Source organism: Taudactylus pleione, unplaced genomic scaffold (genome assembly GCF_031769625.1).
Source record: "Taudactylus pleione unplaced genomic scaffold, aTauple2 ptg000488l, whole genome shotgun sequence".
Classification (NCBI taxonomy): Eukaryota; Metazoa; Chordata; class Amphibia; order Anura; family Myobatrachidae; genus Taudactylus; species Taudactylus pleione.
Window position 1 is genome coordinate 417,501 of NW_028284890.1, and position 18,059 is coordinate 435,559.

General features: G+C 44.8%; 1 protein-coding gene across 1 annotated transcript in view; it reads left to right on the forward strand.

Moving 5' to 3' along the window:
* Window positions 1-18,059, forward strand: part of LOC148502617 (uncharacterized) — a 311,881-nt gene that overhangs the window by 14,658 nt on the left and 279,164 nt on the right. The window contains exons 6-7 of the mRNA XM_088449562.1: window positions 9,318-9,909; window positions 14,995-16,181. Of these exons, the coding sequence (XP_088305688.1) occupies window positions 9,318-9,909; window positions 14,995-16,181 (1,779 nt within the window). The remainder of the gene's footprint in view (window positions 1-9,317; window positions 9,910-14,994; window positions 16,182-18,059) is intronic.

Genomic DNA, 18,059 nt, shown 5'->3' on the forward strand with positions numbered 1-18,059 from the left:
GGTGCTGGTAGCTACCCTCCCTGTCCCTAGCATACACTTTATGCCAGCCCTGCCACCTTGAAGCTCGGCAGCCACCAGAAGTACTCCGATTCTGCTTATATACGTCCCAGCACATCGTTGAACTTTCCTCAGCATCGGGAATTAAGACATTTCCATGTCACAGCTGCTAGGCCCAGACGCACATACTATTATACATAGGAAAAGAGCAAGAATGAGGCGCTGGTCAGTTATAGGATTTATTCATTAACAAGGGGAAAACATACATAATTACAACAAGACACATAATTGCACATTTTAATAAAAGCCAAAAGCCTTCATTAGGAAAACCACATTCTATATTGTTACAATAATTAAATAGACCTATAAATTAAATTGCTAATTAGTAGGATTTCTCTCTAGCAATGCCTAACATAAAAGTGGCGGAATTATCTCCAGCCGATGCTGACAATCGCTCAGTAGCACAAGAAATGTTACTTCTGCTCACACACCTCAATCAGCAGCAGGAAAACGCCTGCTTAGTAATTGTAGCGCAGCACATTATTAGTCCAGCAGCAGGAAAACGCCTGCTTAGTACTGTAGCACAGCACATTGTTAGTTCAGCAGCAGGAAAACGCCTGCTTAGTAATTGTAGCACAGCACATTGTTAGTTCAGCAGCAGGAAAACGCCTGCTTAGTACTGTAGCACAGCACATTGTTAGTTCAGCAGCAGGAAAACGCCTGCTTAGTAATTGTAGCACAGCACATTGTTAGTTCAGCAGCAGGAAAACGCCTGCTTAGTAATTGTAGCACAGCACAGTGTTAGTACAGCCGCAGCTGGCAGTATATCTCTCATACTCAGGGACTTGTCCACCTCCTTCCTGCATTGTACATGGGACTGTCACCCAGTGACATATTTATGGAGAGGTTTTCAGTTGTATTTCTCTACTCACTTAAATGCACCACTCCTCTCCCCCCACCCAAGGTATGTGCAGTGTCAGGGATCCTCCACTCGCAGAAAAGGGTTACTGATAGTCTCAGCTGTATCTGGTAACTGTGTCCTCCAAACCATGATACGGACATACCCTCCTTCCATAGTTTATTCAAGAATATTGTTCTTTTTGTGCATGTGTCATATGAATTGGGTGGTATCCTCTTTCCACACTAGTGTCAGGAGACTCTTAGTCTTTTTGAAAAGTTTTATTGATCACATATATTTATATATATATATATATATATATATATATATATATATATATATATATATATATATATATATATATATATATATATATAGGTGAAGGTGTAAGGACAGTGAACGATCACAAATTCCCTCCGAGTAAATTAATTGTTAAACATTATATAAAAATAAGTGTATACATAAAGTGGTCAAATAGCACAAAAAAGTCACTGATCCCTGAAATGAAAGGTGGCCGCAGTCTTCATTAGACCCCGTGTGGCAGACGGATAAGGCCGTTCTGGAAAGAGGTTAATAAGACATGCGCCTCATAGTGTAATATTATTAATTAAAGTGGCAACCGATGCTCATATCATATGTGCGTACCAAAAGAAAAAACTTTAAAGCTTATCTGAATTCCAAATTGCAAAGTTCACACTGAATGGGATGGGCTCGGGACAGGCCCGTGACTAGGGTAGTGCGGCCGGTGCCATGGCACAGGGCACTGCAGGGCAGGGGGCGCTGTTTGGGCCTGTCAATTTTCCTGTTTATTATCATTCTCACTTGTAGCTTCCTCTTCTATTATCCCCAGCATCTCCTGGCCTCCTCTATCTCTTCCCCGGCACTTCCCCATGAATCCATGGTCCTCTCTCAGGTGCACTATATTATGTCCCTATTTATCCCCAGCATCTCCTGGCCTCCCCTATCTCTTCTGGCCCTTCCCCATGAGGCCATGGCCCTTTTCCTGGTGCGCATTTTATTTTTATGTCCCTAAAAATAGGGGGGGGGGGGATCGCCAATGCTCTTTCTGGCACAAAGCACCAAAAAGTCTAGTTACGGTTCTGGCTCAGGATGTCATCAGCTGGATCACCTTAAGAGAGTTCATTCAAGTCCATAAGGGAGAGGGATAATATAGTATAGTATTTCCTTCATATATATTGTGGCAAATATAATAAATAATGGTTTAACAGTAGACCTGCGCACTTTGTGTAAACGGCGAAGACTTCTTATGGTGTGCTGCTGCACTTATGGATGTCTGACTTCCGGTTTAATCGTCATCTCGGGGCTTGAAGGTGGCTTGCTTGAGCAAACGTCGAGGATCCCCTGGACTGTGGTGCTCTGCCAGAGCGCGGGCAGCGAGCGGTGTACCTGCATCCAGGGACACACCCGCGTCAGTGCTGTAGGAGTGCACCTGTGGCCACGAGTGAGGCAACAGCGGTCAGGGATCCTGGGACCGAGGTCGCGGCCGCCCCCTCCACAACAGGTGACTGAGCTCCCGGGTAAGTATCCCCTGTTGTCCAGGGGATCCTCGACATTTTGCTGAAACAAGCCACCTCCAAGCCCTGAGAAGACGATCCGGACAACAAACAAAGGACTTGGGTAATTAGTCACCCCTTATCAACAAGAAGAGACTGATGGGACGCCGCAGTCTCCAACAGCTTCTTTTTCCTCATTGACTGATCACTGACTTTTGATTGAGATACTGTGGGCTCACTAAGGATTAGGTGGGGTCACCCCCTTTTTAGTGTGTATTTCCCCCACAGATACCCTATACGCATTTGTAATGTAAATGATCTGTGCATGGATTAGGATCATTGCATACTCATGTAACTGATTATATACCTGTATCAAGTACAGTTCTATTTCCTTGTCATTGTCCATGATATATATCTGTTTATAGCAGGGATAACAAGCACTGCATAAATCCACACAAAGTCTTTATGCTATAACTGACCCATTGCCAGAAGTCAGCAGATACTTTCCTCACCCATAAGAAAACACCATTATCAATAAATTCCCTATATAGCTATCAAAGATACACAGTATCTCATAATAGGGATCAGGTTGTGCGCAGCACTTCATTTTTATATTTATAATACAGGCTGCGTACCAAATATTGCTATATTATGTATATGATGAGTACACACGAGCTTCAAATCAAAGACAAATGATCCCCGATCAGTACATTTGTAACACTGGTTTTATTTGGATAAAATAACACAGAAAGACAATTTAGAGAACATAAAAATAGATATAAGATAAAAGTGCGCTTATCGTTTAGAATGGTTCCCAGTCCTCTTAGGTATTAACCACTTAACTGACAAAATATTTTTCCATAAACCGCTCAGAAACTGTTGGGGTTTTTTTTATGACTGAATTAGGTCAAGAACATCATTTTACAACGTATTCAACACAATTTTCTTAAAAAATAATTTTTTAAAACACTGTATATCAAAAAAATTGCAATTTTGGCCGATGTGTTCAACTACTTATAGAAACCATTGATTGTTTGAGGCCACAGCCACCGATGTTTCCTTAACATCAGTTCGCAAACTATCAATGGTCCCACACCCCTGCTGGTCCCCTTCGCACCCCACCACGGAAGCCGCTGGACCCCCGCACCCTGCCATCAATGCCGCTGAACTCCCGCAACGCAAGCAAGTCACCCACGTATTGTAAATACTGAAAAAAAATCCCAAATCCGAAATCTCCTGGTCCCCATCATTTCGGATATGGAAAACTCAACATGTTTGTGTGTGTATGTATGTATGTATGTATGTATGTATGTATATGTGTGTGTATATGTGTGTGTGTGTGTGTATATATATATATATATATATATATATATATATATATATATATATATATATATATATTGTGATAGGATCACTGGTAAAGTGGTCTGTGGCAGGTACATTTGTCCCAGATTCCTGTCTTTTGTGTTTTAAGCCCCCAGGAGAAAGTCTGCAGTGTAGCAGGCTCGAGTTTCGGATTTTTGAAAAGCCGGTTTGGGACCTGGGGGTTGTGGGTGAGAGGAGAGGGAGGGCTCCACCCACGGCCACTCCAGGTTTTGGTTCTCGCAGCCTGGTAACAGGATTGTTAGTTTTCCACCTGAGAGTGGCCAATATAAGCCTAGTTTGTTTAGGGCTGATTGTCTCACCTGGGAGAGCAGGCAGGGAGTTTGCTCAGAGACACTTGGAAACCTAACCGTGAGTGTTGTGCTGTGCTTTTGTTGCTGGCGAGGGCATTAGGCCCTGCCAGGTTCTGGTAGTGAGGGAACTACCTGTGAAGTTAGTGCCCCGACAGGGCTAGGATTTATATTTATGTTTTCTTTATGTTTCTGACATTGTACAATAAAGACTGGCGCCGACCAGCTTGTACTTGCATCCAGACTAGTGTGCTGCTTCCCTGCTGCTGTGTGTGTGTGTAAGGAAGGAGTCCTCTACCCAGGAGAGGGATCCCCTAACCTAACTGTGTCACAATATATAAATCCTCCATCTACTACTTGTATGACACAAGGTAGAAATGTCAGCCATCACACCATTTGAAAAAATAGCAAAATATTTAATAAAGTCCTATAAATGAGTGAAAAGCCATCACAAAAAAAGTGGTGCTTGTGCACAATAGTCCTTACGCGAATCTATATATGCACATTTATGAAAAGAGATATATCATGGCGAATCCCGACTTCTCCAAATTTATTACATTTTACGTAAGATACATCGATGACCTGTTTATGCTTTGGACTGGTGGTGTGGCTGCTTTGGATGAGTTTGTTAAGGGCCTGAATACAATACCTGGTTCCATTCAATTTACATGTACATGTAATAAAGAAAAAATTGAGGGGGTCATTCAGACCTGCTCGCAAGCGGGTCGATGTTTGGCGAATGCGCACGACGGACGGAGCTCGGGGTCTCGCACCAAAGGGGGCGTGCTGTCGATGGTGAGTGACATCACGCACCCTTTGGTGGGCGTGCTGGGGGCGTGGCTGCCAGACAGAGGCGTTCCCATGGGAACGCCTACCGTCTGAGTCCGGCCCCACTGACATCAGTAATGATGTCAGTGGGAGTGATTTAGGCTCTGATAGAGCCAAAATCACTCCTGGGCTTGCGGCAGCGAGACCCTACCGCAGGGTCTCGTCGCAAGCCCGATGGTCGCGATGGTCTTGACCATCAACATGGACGCTCGCTATAGCTGTGGGTGGTAACCCACAGCTATACGAGCGTCCATGAGGCCGCTCCAAAACCAGGTAGGAGGGCCCTGATTCAGAGCGAGCGCTCTGGTCAGAGCGTTCGGCTCTGAATCAGGCCCTGAGTTCCTTGATGTTTGTATTAAGATCATTAAAGGAGAGTTTTCTACTGAAATATTTAGAAAACCGACAGACAAAAATACGCTGTTGTCAGCAATGAGTTTCCATCCACAACTCCTGAAACGTGGGCTACCTTACTCTCAATTAGTTCGCGTGGTCAGGATTACATCCAATAAGGAGAACTTATTGGGGGCGTTGGAACAGATGGGCCAGAAATTTATAGATAGGGGCTATGACCCCAGAGAAGTCCGTAATGCTATACACAAATGCCAAGCACTGGATAGAGATGAATTACTCACTCCAGCCATTAAGGACGATGCTAGTACCAAAATGGTATTTACAAGTACTTACTCCATCACCTCAGGAGTTGTAAGAAAAGCCATCCTTACACACTGGCACATAGTCCAAACTGACCCGATCCTTAAGGACTATTGTGCGCAAGCACCACTTTTTTGTTATAAAAGAAGCCGTAACTTAAAGGAATTAATAAGTTGTTCTGATATCAGCCCGAGAGCCAATAAAGCGAATAATTGGCTGCAATTACAAAATGGTGCCTTTAGATGTGCAGGGTGTGTTAATTGCAAGTTTATGCAAATGGGGAAAACATTCACACACCCACTGAATGGGACATTATTTCAGTTGAGACACCGTATGTGCTGCGAAACCCGTTTTGTGACCTATATCATCATATGTCCCTGTAAAATGATCTACGTGGGCAAAACGATCAGGATGCTTAAAGAAAGAATTACCATGCATCGGTCCTCTATTAAAAAGGCTGCTGTTAAAATTGAACCTAACACACCACCTGTTGCGAGGCATATGGTCACCCCATTAATTACTTCCTCTTTATGCCCATTGACCATGTTCCACCCATGAGAAGGGGAGGTGATCGGCATAAAACAGGAGTGCAGATGGATTCATCATCTCAGAACCATGGTGCCCCACGGGCTGAATGAAGATCTTTACTCGCTCCATTCTTGTGAACTCAATTAATTTCAGGACTCTATTATTTATTTTTGATATATAGAGATTTGAATTCTATATCCAGGATTTTGTTTCCTTGACCGATAAGACTGTAAAGGTCTTTACAAGACTGTACCTTTTAAATAAGCTTTCCGCCAATTTAGTTTTTTTGAACAATTTGACCAATGCCTTCTTATTCTCACTTGGTGTCTCCACATCTATTCCATATATGCTGCTATATATGTTTTTCTTATATGAAATGTTTCATTTTTTGTGAGGATGAATTGTGTATGCCTTCTGATAGTATTGCTAGATATTATGCACCATACATCTATTTAGGAACCATGACCTTACAGACTAATGTTTATTTTACTTGAGCCATTTGTTTAATTGGCACCTTTTTCTAAGTTATATAGGGTTAAAGCAGGTTGCCTAGCAACCCATTAATGTTTACTACTGAGAATATTACAGGTTGTGGTTACCTAGGTGTTGATGACATCACATCCGGTGGCTAGGAACCTTTTTTGTTTCCCCAGAAATTAGTGGGGATGTTTTGGTTCCGCTAACAGGCTAATGCCTTATGGTGCCTTCCTAGCCTACATGTGGTATGGCCCGCTCTGCAGGAGTGACCACTATCAGTCGATGCATGCACTGTCTATTTTGTTTTATATGTTATGTTGTTATGGGGTTTGTTTTGTAAAGCGCTGTTTGCGCTGCGTCACTTCCGGGGACAGGGAACTATGCTGTCTTCCCCGGGGCACTTGTGCGTTCACTCTGGTTCCGTCCGCTGGTTGATGTATGCTGCCGGGCGGCCAGTGGGCGTGACTTGTGATGTGGGAGGCGGCTCGCCTGTACACATGATGATGCAGCTGCCGGGTGTTATGTCACCCAGGTGAGTTGCATTACTTGTTGATGCAGGGTGGGTTTATAAGCCGACTCATGGGTATAGTAGTTTCATAGCAGTCCCCTGAGGAAGGAGGAACCGAAACAGCTGTTGGGGCTGGTCACTGGGTTCAGAGCTTGGCTCCCCAATTTATATGGAAACTATGTGCTAAGTATTTTTTCTGTTTTCCCTAACAAGTGTTTACTGTGATTGCTTTTCACTGTGATGCGTTTCTGACTGGTCGTATCAGATCCGACCATGTCAGTGAAAGCCCTGTCTGGTATGGTCGTATCTGATACGACCGTGCTAGGGAAAGTGGTTAATGTCCACAAATAGAGAGCCTGGGTCAGCTGGACTCAACACATTTTGTCCTATAGGGACTTCCTCAGGAGTGGTCACTCCTGTAGAAATCCCTGTCAGGATCCGGCTGGGATCGGCCTTTACTCACCGCTGGACTGGTGTCTTTAGGCTCCGAGGCATTCAGACGCCAATGGCAGTGGTGGGTTATGGCTGAGGATTTTCCCCGGGGTCCGTTAGGACTTCCATGCGTGTGTCCTGACTCCTGTGTTAGCAGGCATGGGCGCAACCATGTTGGTTCATCTCACCTGATCAGTCTCCTCCAATGGCAGCACTGCAAGTCTCCCAGCTGATCTCATGATCCAATGACCAGCTGGCTAGGGGTATTTAGGTCCAACTCCTGCAACAGGAAGTTGCTGATCAACATCACCGTATGGCTGAACGTAGGCATTCCTTGTGACAACCGTCTTATTCTCCAGAGGCTGTATTCCTTCCCTTGGTGTTTCCTGTTTGTTCTCTGTGACCTCTGTGTGTCCAGTACAATTCATCCTGTGTTTCTCAAGTTACATTTCTGTGTATCCAGTCCCTGTGTGCAGGACAATTCATCCTGTGTTTCTCAAGTCGCACTTCTGTGTATCCAGTCCCCATGTCCAGTACAATTCATCCTGTGTGTCTCAAGTTGGACCTCTGTGTATCCAGTCCCCGTGTCCAGTACAATTCATCCCGTGTGTTTCAAGTGCACCTCCATGTATTCAAATCTCCATGTTCAGTACAAGTTCATCCTGCGTGTACAGATACATACCACTGTACATCCTTTCAAGTACTCTGCCATTGCGTCCGGAGTCGCACCTTTGTGTACAAGTACACATCGTTAGGTACTATGCCAAGGTCATCTGCCGGTGCGTCCCCATCGTGTACAAAGTACGCACCATTGTGCATCAGTACAAGTTGTCCACACCTCCAGTGCGCCCCAAGTGGCATCTTTGTGTACTCCGTTCTGGAATCTCAGTATATCTCCATCTCTGCATTTCCAGTACCTTTCTGGAGCATCCCTGTGTATTCAGTCCCTGTGTTTTAGTACAAGCCATTCCTCTGTGTTATTTCCAGTGTTCCCTGTGTTAGTCGTGTTCAGTATATTATCCTAGTCTTCTGTCATTCCCAAGTACCTGTCCAGAGGGCTGCAACCTGCTTACTTGGAGCGGCGAAAACCATATCCCAATTGGAGGGGTCACTGGAGAGAACCACCAAGTGAGTTAGACTCAATTGGGAGACTTAGTCTGTCACCCCCGTCATTTCACTACAAATATCCTAACCCCCCCCCCGGTTCTTAACCTCATCAGAGGTAGTCCCATTACCCGGTTGTGACAGTCCCTATAGGACAAAACGCGTTACTCAGGAGTGGTCACTCCTAAGGAAGTCCCTATAGCTCATGTGTACTCATCATATACATTCCTGTGGAGTACTAAAAAGGGATACTAGGAGATCTTTGGAAAGACGTTACAGGCTATAAATATAGAATCATTTGGTGCACAGCCTTTATTATATATGCCACAATATATATGAAGGAAATACTATACTATATTATCCCTCTCCCTTATGGGCTTGAATGAGCTCTTTTAAGGTGATCCAACCTGAGGACATCCTGAGTCCATCCCATTCAGTGTGAACTTTGCAATTTGAAATTCTAATAAGATTTTTATAAAGTTTTTTCTCTTGGTACGCACATTTGATTTGAGCATCGGTTGCAACTTAATAATATTACACTATCGGGCATGTTTATTTAACCTCTTTATAATCTCCATACATTTCTAGTTAATAAAAATATGTATAAATAATGGTGTAGGATGTGTTTCAACACAAGTTTGGCTTCCTCAGTTGGGTTTTTTTCTAAAAGGATGTATTTTATACTTTTGTGTTTTGTAATTTATTAGGTTGATGTTACGATTAATATTAAGGTTGAAGATATAGAGGGAGAAGAAGAGACGTATGTGACTGATATAAAGCCAGAAGATATAGAGGGCAAAGAAGAGATGTATGTGACTTATATGAAGACAGAAGATATAGAGGGAGAAGAAGAGACGTATGTGACTGATAATAAGACAGACGATATAGAGGGAGAAGAAGAGACGTATGTGACTGATATGAATACAGACGATATAGAGGGAGAAGAAGAGACATATGTGACTGATAATAAGACAGACGATATAGAGGGAGAAGAAGAGACATATGTGACTGATATGAATACAGACGATATAGAGGGAGAAGAAGAGACGTATGTGACTGATATGAAAGTAGAAGATACAGAGAAAGAAGAAGAGATTTACATGGCTGATATGAAGACAGAAGATATAGAGGGAGAAGAAGAGACGTATGTGACTGATATGAAGGCAGAAGATATAGAGGGAGAAGTAGAGATGTATGTGACTGATATTAAGGCAGAAGATATAGAGGGAGAAGAAGAGACGTATGTGAGGGGTGATCAGCAGTGTAAGGAGGAGGAAATCCCTACAGATATCAGCACAGGTGAGTAATAAAGACTTATTGCAGAAAAGAGTCGCATACCCCTTGCACTACAACACAGGGCTGTAGCTAGCTATGGGCAACTGGTGCTGTCGCACAGGTTGCAGAGGCTTTGTGGCCAGCACCTTTAACCGCCTCCCACCGGCCCTTGCTCCTTGCTAGCAGTATGCCTGCAGCCAGGATTGCTGGTGGAGTACCCGGGGAGCATCCTGTGGATGCTTCAGACGAGCATCCTGGCCATTATATGCAGCCATTCCTTGCACTTACTGAGGCAGCGGTTCACGCTGTCATGTAATGACGTTGTATGCTCAATGGGTGGGGTCAGCACAGGGCGCAACTATGCCATTACAGCCCTGCCACAAAAATCCCTTATTCTACGTGCTCAGCCAAAGCTTGGCCTGGCCTACTGATACAACATAGGATAATATGCTGAATATTTGTGCTCACTTCCTAATGAGAAGAACTAGCAGACATTTCTGTATGCTGAAGGTATCACCGTGAGGGTCTTTTGGAATTCAATAATATCTCCCCACACTGCTCTCTTGCTTTTTCTTAGTAGAAATTTGCAATAAAAAAACATTCATGTAAATATTCCCCAAAATGGCGACCTCTGCACATTCCCAGCTTCTCTCTCCGTACATCCCATGGATATTGCGCATCTTTCCTGTAAGCCTGGAGGCAGCAGTGTCTTGTTAACGTGCCTTCAGCTTTCATGGTCTAGTACAGGCCTGGCCAACCTGTGGCCCTCCAGCTGTTGTGTAACTACACATCCTAGCGTGCCCTGCCACAGTTTTAGCATTTCCTAATAGCCAAACTACAGCAGGGCATGCTGGGACTTGTATTTTCACAGCAGCTGCAGAGTCACAGGTTGGCCAGGCCTGGTCTAGGTTTTCAGAACACATTATGGCCCTCATTCAGAGTCGGTCGCTTGATGCAAGCGATCGCTATGAATGAGGGCGGCTGCTTGCATTTTTTAGTGCGGCCTCCGGGTCGCCCACAGCTCTAGCGAGCGACCAGGTTGATGGTCGCAATTGTCAAGACCATTGTGACCATCGGGGCTAGCGACGAGACCCTAAGGTTGGGTCTCGGCATCAGCAAGCCCCAGCTTGTTCGAGCAGGAAGCTCCCCACTGACATCACTGGGAACGCCTCCGTTTGCTCAGCCGCCCCCCCCCCGCGGCCCACCTCCCAAACGGGGCGAGCTGTCACTCACTATCGTTTGGTGCGAGACCCATAGCGACAGGTCTGAATCAGGCCCAGAGTCCTGTGTTGAATAACTGAGCAAGTTGAATGAAGGATAAATGCTATATATATGTAATAGCTCCATCCCATATATGAATGTGTGGATGGACAGGGTTTATGCCTATATTTTAATTCACTGAATTCATTACTTTTGTTCACTTCTTTATGGTTTTAGAATAATTTTGGCTGCTCCTCTTGTCTTACAGACAATATTAAAAGTAACAATAAAAGTTATATCTTGGATACCCCAGTGCCCCCCTTCAGGCATGTCTTTCTCTCTCCTCTATTCTTTGGTCTAATACCCATTGCCTGTGGTAGCACCCCCCAACCAAATATAATAAATATTGGGGCTCACCATTGTCCCATACTGAGGGGTACAATGTATCTGGTGTGACTAGATAACCCTTTTTGAGTCCCTAGGAGTGTTACCATAAGCCCAAAATAATTCTCCAATCACCTGGAGGAACATCTGACACTTTGGGGCTTGTCACCTCCACTCACAATCTGTGTATCCAGCAAAGGCAGTGATCGCGGTGAGTGACAAAATATGTGGGTCCCAGGGACCCTCCACTTTAAAAAAAAAATGGAGTCCTACCTGACCATTTCTGGGTCCCATCATAATTTATGCTTTAGAGCTCCCCATATGCCTCTCAGACCTCCCCTAACCCCTTACAAATGATGCCGCACAGCCATGCCCGGCCTTTACACATTATGCCGCACATTAATGCCCTTTACACATTATGCCGCACAGCAGTGCCCGGCCTTTACACATTATGCCGCACAGCAGTGCCCGGTCTTTACACATTATGCCGCACAGCAGTGCCTGGTCTTTACACATTATGCCACACAGCAGTGCCCGGTCTTTACATATTATGTCGCACAGCAGTGCCCGGTCTTTACACATTATGCCACACAGCAGTGCCCGGTCTTTACACATTATGCCGCACAGCAGTGCCCGGTCTTTACACATTATGCCGCACAGCAGTGCCCGGTCTTTACACATTATGCCACACAGCAGTGCCCGGTCTTTACACATTATGCCGCACAGCAGTGCCCGGTCTTTACACATTATGCCGCACAGCAGTGCCCGGTCTTTACACATTATGCCACACAGCAGTGCCCGGTCTTTACATATTATGCCACACAGCAGTGCCCCATCTTTACACATTATGCCACACAGCAGTGCCCGGTCTTTACATATTATGCCACACAGCAGTGCCCCATCTTTACACATTATGCCACACAGCAGTGCCCCATCTTTACACATTATGCCACACAGCAGTGCCCCATCTTTACACATTATGCCACACAGCAGTGCCCGGTCTTTACATATTATGCCACACAGCAGTGCCCCATCTTTACACATTATGCCACACAGCAGTGCCCGGTCTTTACATATTATGCCACACAGCAGTGCCCCATCTTTACACATTATGCCACACAGCAGTGCCCGGTCTTTACATATTATGTCGCACAGCAGTGCCCGGTCTTTACACATTATGCTGCACAGCAGTGCCCCATCTTTACACATTATGCCACACAGCAGTGCCCGGTCTTTACATATTATGTCGCACAGCTGTGCCCGGTCTTTACATATTTTGCCACACAGCAATGCCCGATTTTTAAACATTATGCCGCAAGGTAATGTCCCGTCTTTACACATTATGCCATGCAGTAATAGACCTTACAAATGATGCCACACAGCCATGCCTGGCCTTTACACATTATGCCGCACATTATTGCCCTTTAGTCCCCATATGCATTGCCCCAGCAGTAGTCCCCCTATGCATTGCCCCCAGTAATTGACCCCCTATGCATTGCCACTAGTAGTAGTGCTCCTATGCATTGCCCCAGTAGACCCCCTATGCATTACCCCTAGTAGTAATCCCCCTATGCGTTATCCCTAGTAGTAATCCCCCTATGCGTTATCCCTAGTAGTAATCCCCCTATGCGTTATCCCTAGTAGTAATCCCCCTATGCGTTATCCCTAGTAGTAATCCCCCTATGCATTGCCCCTAGTAGTAATCCCCCTATGCATTGCCCCCAGTAGTAATCCCCCTCATGCATTACCCCTAGTAGTCCCCCTATACATTGCCCCAGTAGTTTACCTATGTATTGCCCCCAGTATTGGCCTACCTATTTGCCCTTTGGTGACCTGGGCCTAATGCCCAGGTCACTCACACCTTCAATCGGGTCTAATGATCCCTATGTAGCCCAGGTCTTGTGCCCAGCTATGGGCCTATTGTCTGAAATTATTCCACAGGCCTAGTGCCCGACAACCCTGGTGGTCTAGGGAGGGGTTAAATAACGGTGGTCAAAGGCCGCCTACTCGTAAGGTGGAAGAGGCTGCGCAGGGGAACTTCGTTAGTTCTTTTTCTTTCCATCTCCGCAGTCCTCTTCGGTCCTCAGCTTCAGTCTTCTGCCGATGGCCCATCCTGGCCAGCGGCACCGCCTCTTCCTTTCTTCCTCCTTGATCTCGCCGTCTTCTGGCCTCTTGTGCGGACGCCGGAACTGTTGCCGCGCCGCTCTTCTCTTGTCTCCGGGAGGTCTTCACTCCTCCCCTTCACCACCGGACTGAACTTTTCCGCTCAGCGGTGTCTGATTCAAGGGCTGTGACACGGCAATCCGCGATTGGCTCGTCGCATCTGCCTCCTATTGGCTGCTGGACCGCGAGCCGTATTTGGCTCGTGGCCATTGCCAAACAACCGCCGCTTCTGGGCAGCGAGCTCCGCTTAGCTTGTGCCTGGAGCCAAGCTTCTCCCGCCACCACTTTACCACTGACGCTGGTGGAAGGGACCAGGCGGCCCCTTCACCAGGTACCTGCCGTGGTGGCTTACCCGGCACTGGGAACAAACACACTATCCCAGCGCCCGGCACGGATGCTGTGCCGATGCTGGGGTCAGATCATACACTTGATCCCAGCATGGCTTTCCACAGCAGCAGCCAATAACAGACAGCATTGTGTCTTTCTCAGGGGGACGGGCTGCGCTGCAGCCAGCTGTCAGGGATTGGCCACAGCACAACGCGTCCCCGGGGACCCGGCTACTTTTTAAAAGTGAATCCCCATTGCTCAATAGCGGGTAAAATACGTTCTATAGCGCGTATTTGCGAACACTGAAAGGACAGTATAGGGATTTGTTCATATTTTGGTCAAAACATTTAAGCTTGTAATCCGGCATCAGGCGTTCCTAATATTCTGCTAGTTACTCTATGAATGATCCTTCATACACCACTAACTTGTAGTTACATCTTTCTTGTCTCTCAGCTACAGAAGCTAAGTGCGAAACAAAAACCTATCGCCACGCGGCTGGTACCATGTACCATATGGGTAACATCCAGGACTGGCCTGTTTTATTTTGTTTGAAAATTGTGCCTAAAGTCCTGAATGCTGTCAGTCATGCCGATATGAGGCTGTTTTGGGTGTGGCTCACTAGCCTGTGCTTGTTTAGGAGTTAGCCTCTGGATCTGGGAGGTGAGCACATGTTACCAGCAGTTTAATGGTGTTTGATGTATATAGAATATAGATACTTGCAGGAACCTTGATACTGGGCTGTAAGCTTAAATGTTTTGCTGAAGTCCTTGTGCTTGGATTGCTAGATGTACCCAGGTTTGTAGTGGTGGGGCCAATGCCGACAACAATTGTCTTTATGTTTTGTATTAGAATAAACATGTAACCCCTGTGATAGCTATAACATAGTATAATATGTGACCATTATACATTATACCATGACACAACGGAACTTCCCCATGTGTTACTAATTTGGGGACCTGTCACCGTAGTCTCTATTGGGAAACTATCCCTGTTACAGGGAAACAATACTTTTATCATATATTATTTTATTCCCAGCAGATGGATGTAACAGAAGGAAGATCTCAGAGGGACATCTCATCTTATCTACAGATGGTGACATAGAAGGTCCCAACATCACCCGAGATTCTCTAGGACAAAACCCTAACACCACAATTATACATCCAGCACCTCACAGTGCACATGTGTCATCTGATCCCTCTGATTATGGGGAATGGTCTCCTGATACCTTAGATAGTGGTACACCTATTACAGCTCCTGCAGTAGATAAAATGTATTCCTGTTCCATAGATCCTCAACAGAACACAAAAGTCATTAATGACCAACCAACTAAGACCAGTGCAAAGCACCATACATGCTCTGAGTGTGGGAAATGTTTCACCTATAAATCAGCTCTTGTCACACATCAGAGATGTCACACAGGTGAGAAACAGTTTCCATGTTCTAAGTGTGGGAAATGTTTTACACATAAATCAGATCTTGTTACACATCAGAGATGTCACACAGGTGAGAAACCATTTCCATGCTCTGAGTGTGGGAAATGTTTTAAACATAAATCACATCTTGTTATACATCAGAGATGTCACACAGGTGAGAAACCATTTCCATGCCCCGAGTGTGGGAAATGTTTCGTCTATAAATCATCTGTTGTTATACATCTGAGACGTCACACAGGTGAGAAACCGTTTCCATGCTCTGATTGTGGGAAATGTTTCAGAGACAAAAGATATCTTGTTAGACATCAAATATGTCACACAGGTGAGAAACCATTTCCATGCTCTGAGTGTGGAAAATGTTTTACAAGAAAATCAAGTCTACTTAGACATCAGAGATGTAACACAAGTGAGAAACAATTTCCTTGCTCTGACTTTGGGAAATGTTTTACACATAAATCAAATCTTGTAAGACATCAGAGAAATCACACAGGTGAGAAACCATATCCATGCTCTGAGTGTGGGAAATGTTTTACCAGAAAATCAAGTCTACTTAGACATCAGAGATATCACACAAGTGAGAAACCATTTCCTTGCTCTGACTGTGGGAAATGTTTTACAAGATTTGATTTATGTGTAAGACATCAGAGAAATCACACAGGTGAGAAACCATTTCCATGCTCTGAGTGTGGGAAATGTTTTACACAGAAATCAAATCTTGTTATACATCAAATAATACATAAAAAAAACGAGCTGATAGACATAAAGCACAATACTTTAAGCAATTCAAATGCTTAAAATCTTTTGGCTAATTTATTGTGTTTTGAAGGTATGCAGTCGGGATGCCGATGGTCTAAATGCCGACTGTCGGCATCCCGACTGTCTAATCCCAGCTAGGCTCTAATGACAGGTGTAGAAAAAATCCCGACAGCTGTCATTTTACCTTCGCCGGGAGCCCGATGCCCGGCATACTGAGGTAAGCTGGGCACGGACAGCCGTGGGGGGGAGGGTTAGGTTAGGGGCTCCCGGGGGGACTTAGGGTTAGGCACACCTACCCCCCCGGGAGACTTAGGGTTAGGCTGCGGGGAAGTTGGGGGTTAGGTTTAGGCACTTAGAGGGGAGGTTAGGGTTAGGAGCCCCTAAGGAAGGTTGGGGGGGGTTAGGTTAGCGATACTTATCTTAATGAACGATCAGAATTATCACCTCTGCCGGGCTGTTGCTGTTGGGATTAAATATTACACACTGATTCCGTTTTGAGTGCCAGTAATGGCAGAATGGACAATACACAGTGCCATCAGTGCACAAACATTGCTACTTTTTTTCACACAACAACCTTAATAAAAGGAAAGTATATATTACACAGTCATGGACAACTGAAGGGAACAGGGAGGGAAAGTTGTATTTTCTGTTGCTAATCAAAAGCAAGTAATCCTCAGCCTCCTTGTACTCTAGCTAAGAGATCCATGTGGTGACAAATTCCCAATGTCAGTCCATCGTGGAGAACATCACATCTTCCATCTGATGTTATACATATGTGATGTAATGAGTTACTGTTATTGTCATTACCTGTGTGTGATGGGGATCAGTGAGACATAGATTATAGTAGCACACTGCCTGTTATATACTCACACACACACAGTGCTATGTATGTCCTTTCATCACTCTGCATTTCATTCCACTGACCAATTGGCTTAGATGTAGTCATGTGTCTTATCAGCCAGACTATATCTTATCATTAAGTCTTATGGGGCAGCTAGCTGAGGGGGCAACTAACAGTTATTCCACACTTTGTGTATTACCACAAAGTGGGTTTTCTAAACAGTTAAAAAAAGTGTAACAAACATTAAACGCCATCTGTGATCAGGTAATTTCATAATCAAACTTGACATTTCATTTTGTACTGTCCTACAAATTTCACCTTTTAATCCAAAATCAACATTTGTTAAAAATTAGATTTTTTTTATATCACTCCATGGTATCTTCTCTAAGACTATTACATCCATCACTCTCCCTGTATGTCACCCCTCTGTACACATTGCCACCTCATTACTATACTCCCCTCTTATATACACACATGGGCTTTTTCCTATATCACTCCATGGTATCTTCTCTAAGGCTATTACATCCATCACTCTCCCTGTATCTCACCCCTCTGTACACATTGCCTCCTCATTACTCTACTCCCCTGTTATATACACACATGAGCTTTTTCCTATATCACTCCATGGTATCTTCTCTAAGGCTATTACATCCGTCACTCTCCCTGTATATCACCCCTCTGTACACATTGCCTCCTCATTACTCTACTCCCCTGTTATATACACACATGAGCTTTTTCCTATATCACTCCATGGTATCTTCTCTAAGGCTATTACATCCGTCACTCTCCCTGTATATCACCCCTCTGTACACATTGCCACCTCATTACTATACTCCCCTCTTATATACACACATGAGCTTTTTCCTATATCACTCCATGGTATCTTCTCTAAGGCTATTACATCCATCACTCTCCCTGTATGTCACCCCTCTGTACACATTGCCACCTCATTACTATACTCCCCTCTTATATACACACATGGGCTTTTTCCTATATCACTCCATGGTATCTTCTCTAAGGCTATTACATCCGTCACTCTCCCTGTATGTCACCCCTCTGTACACATTGCC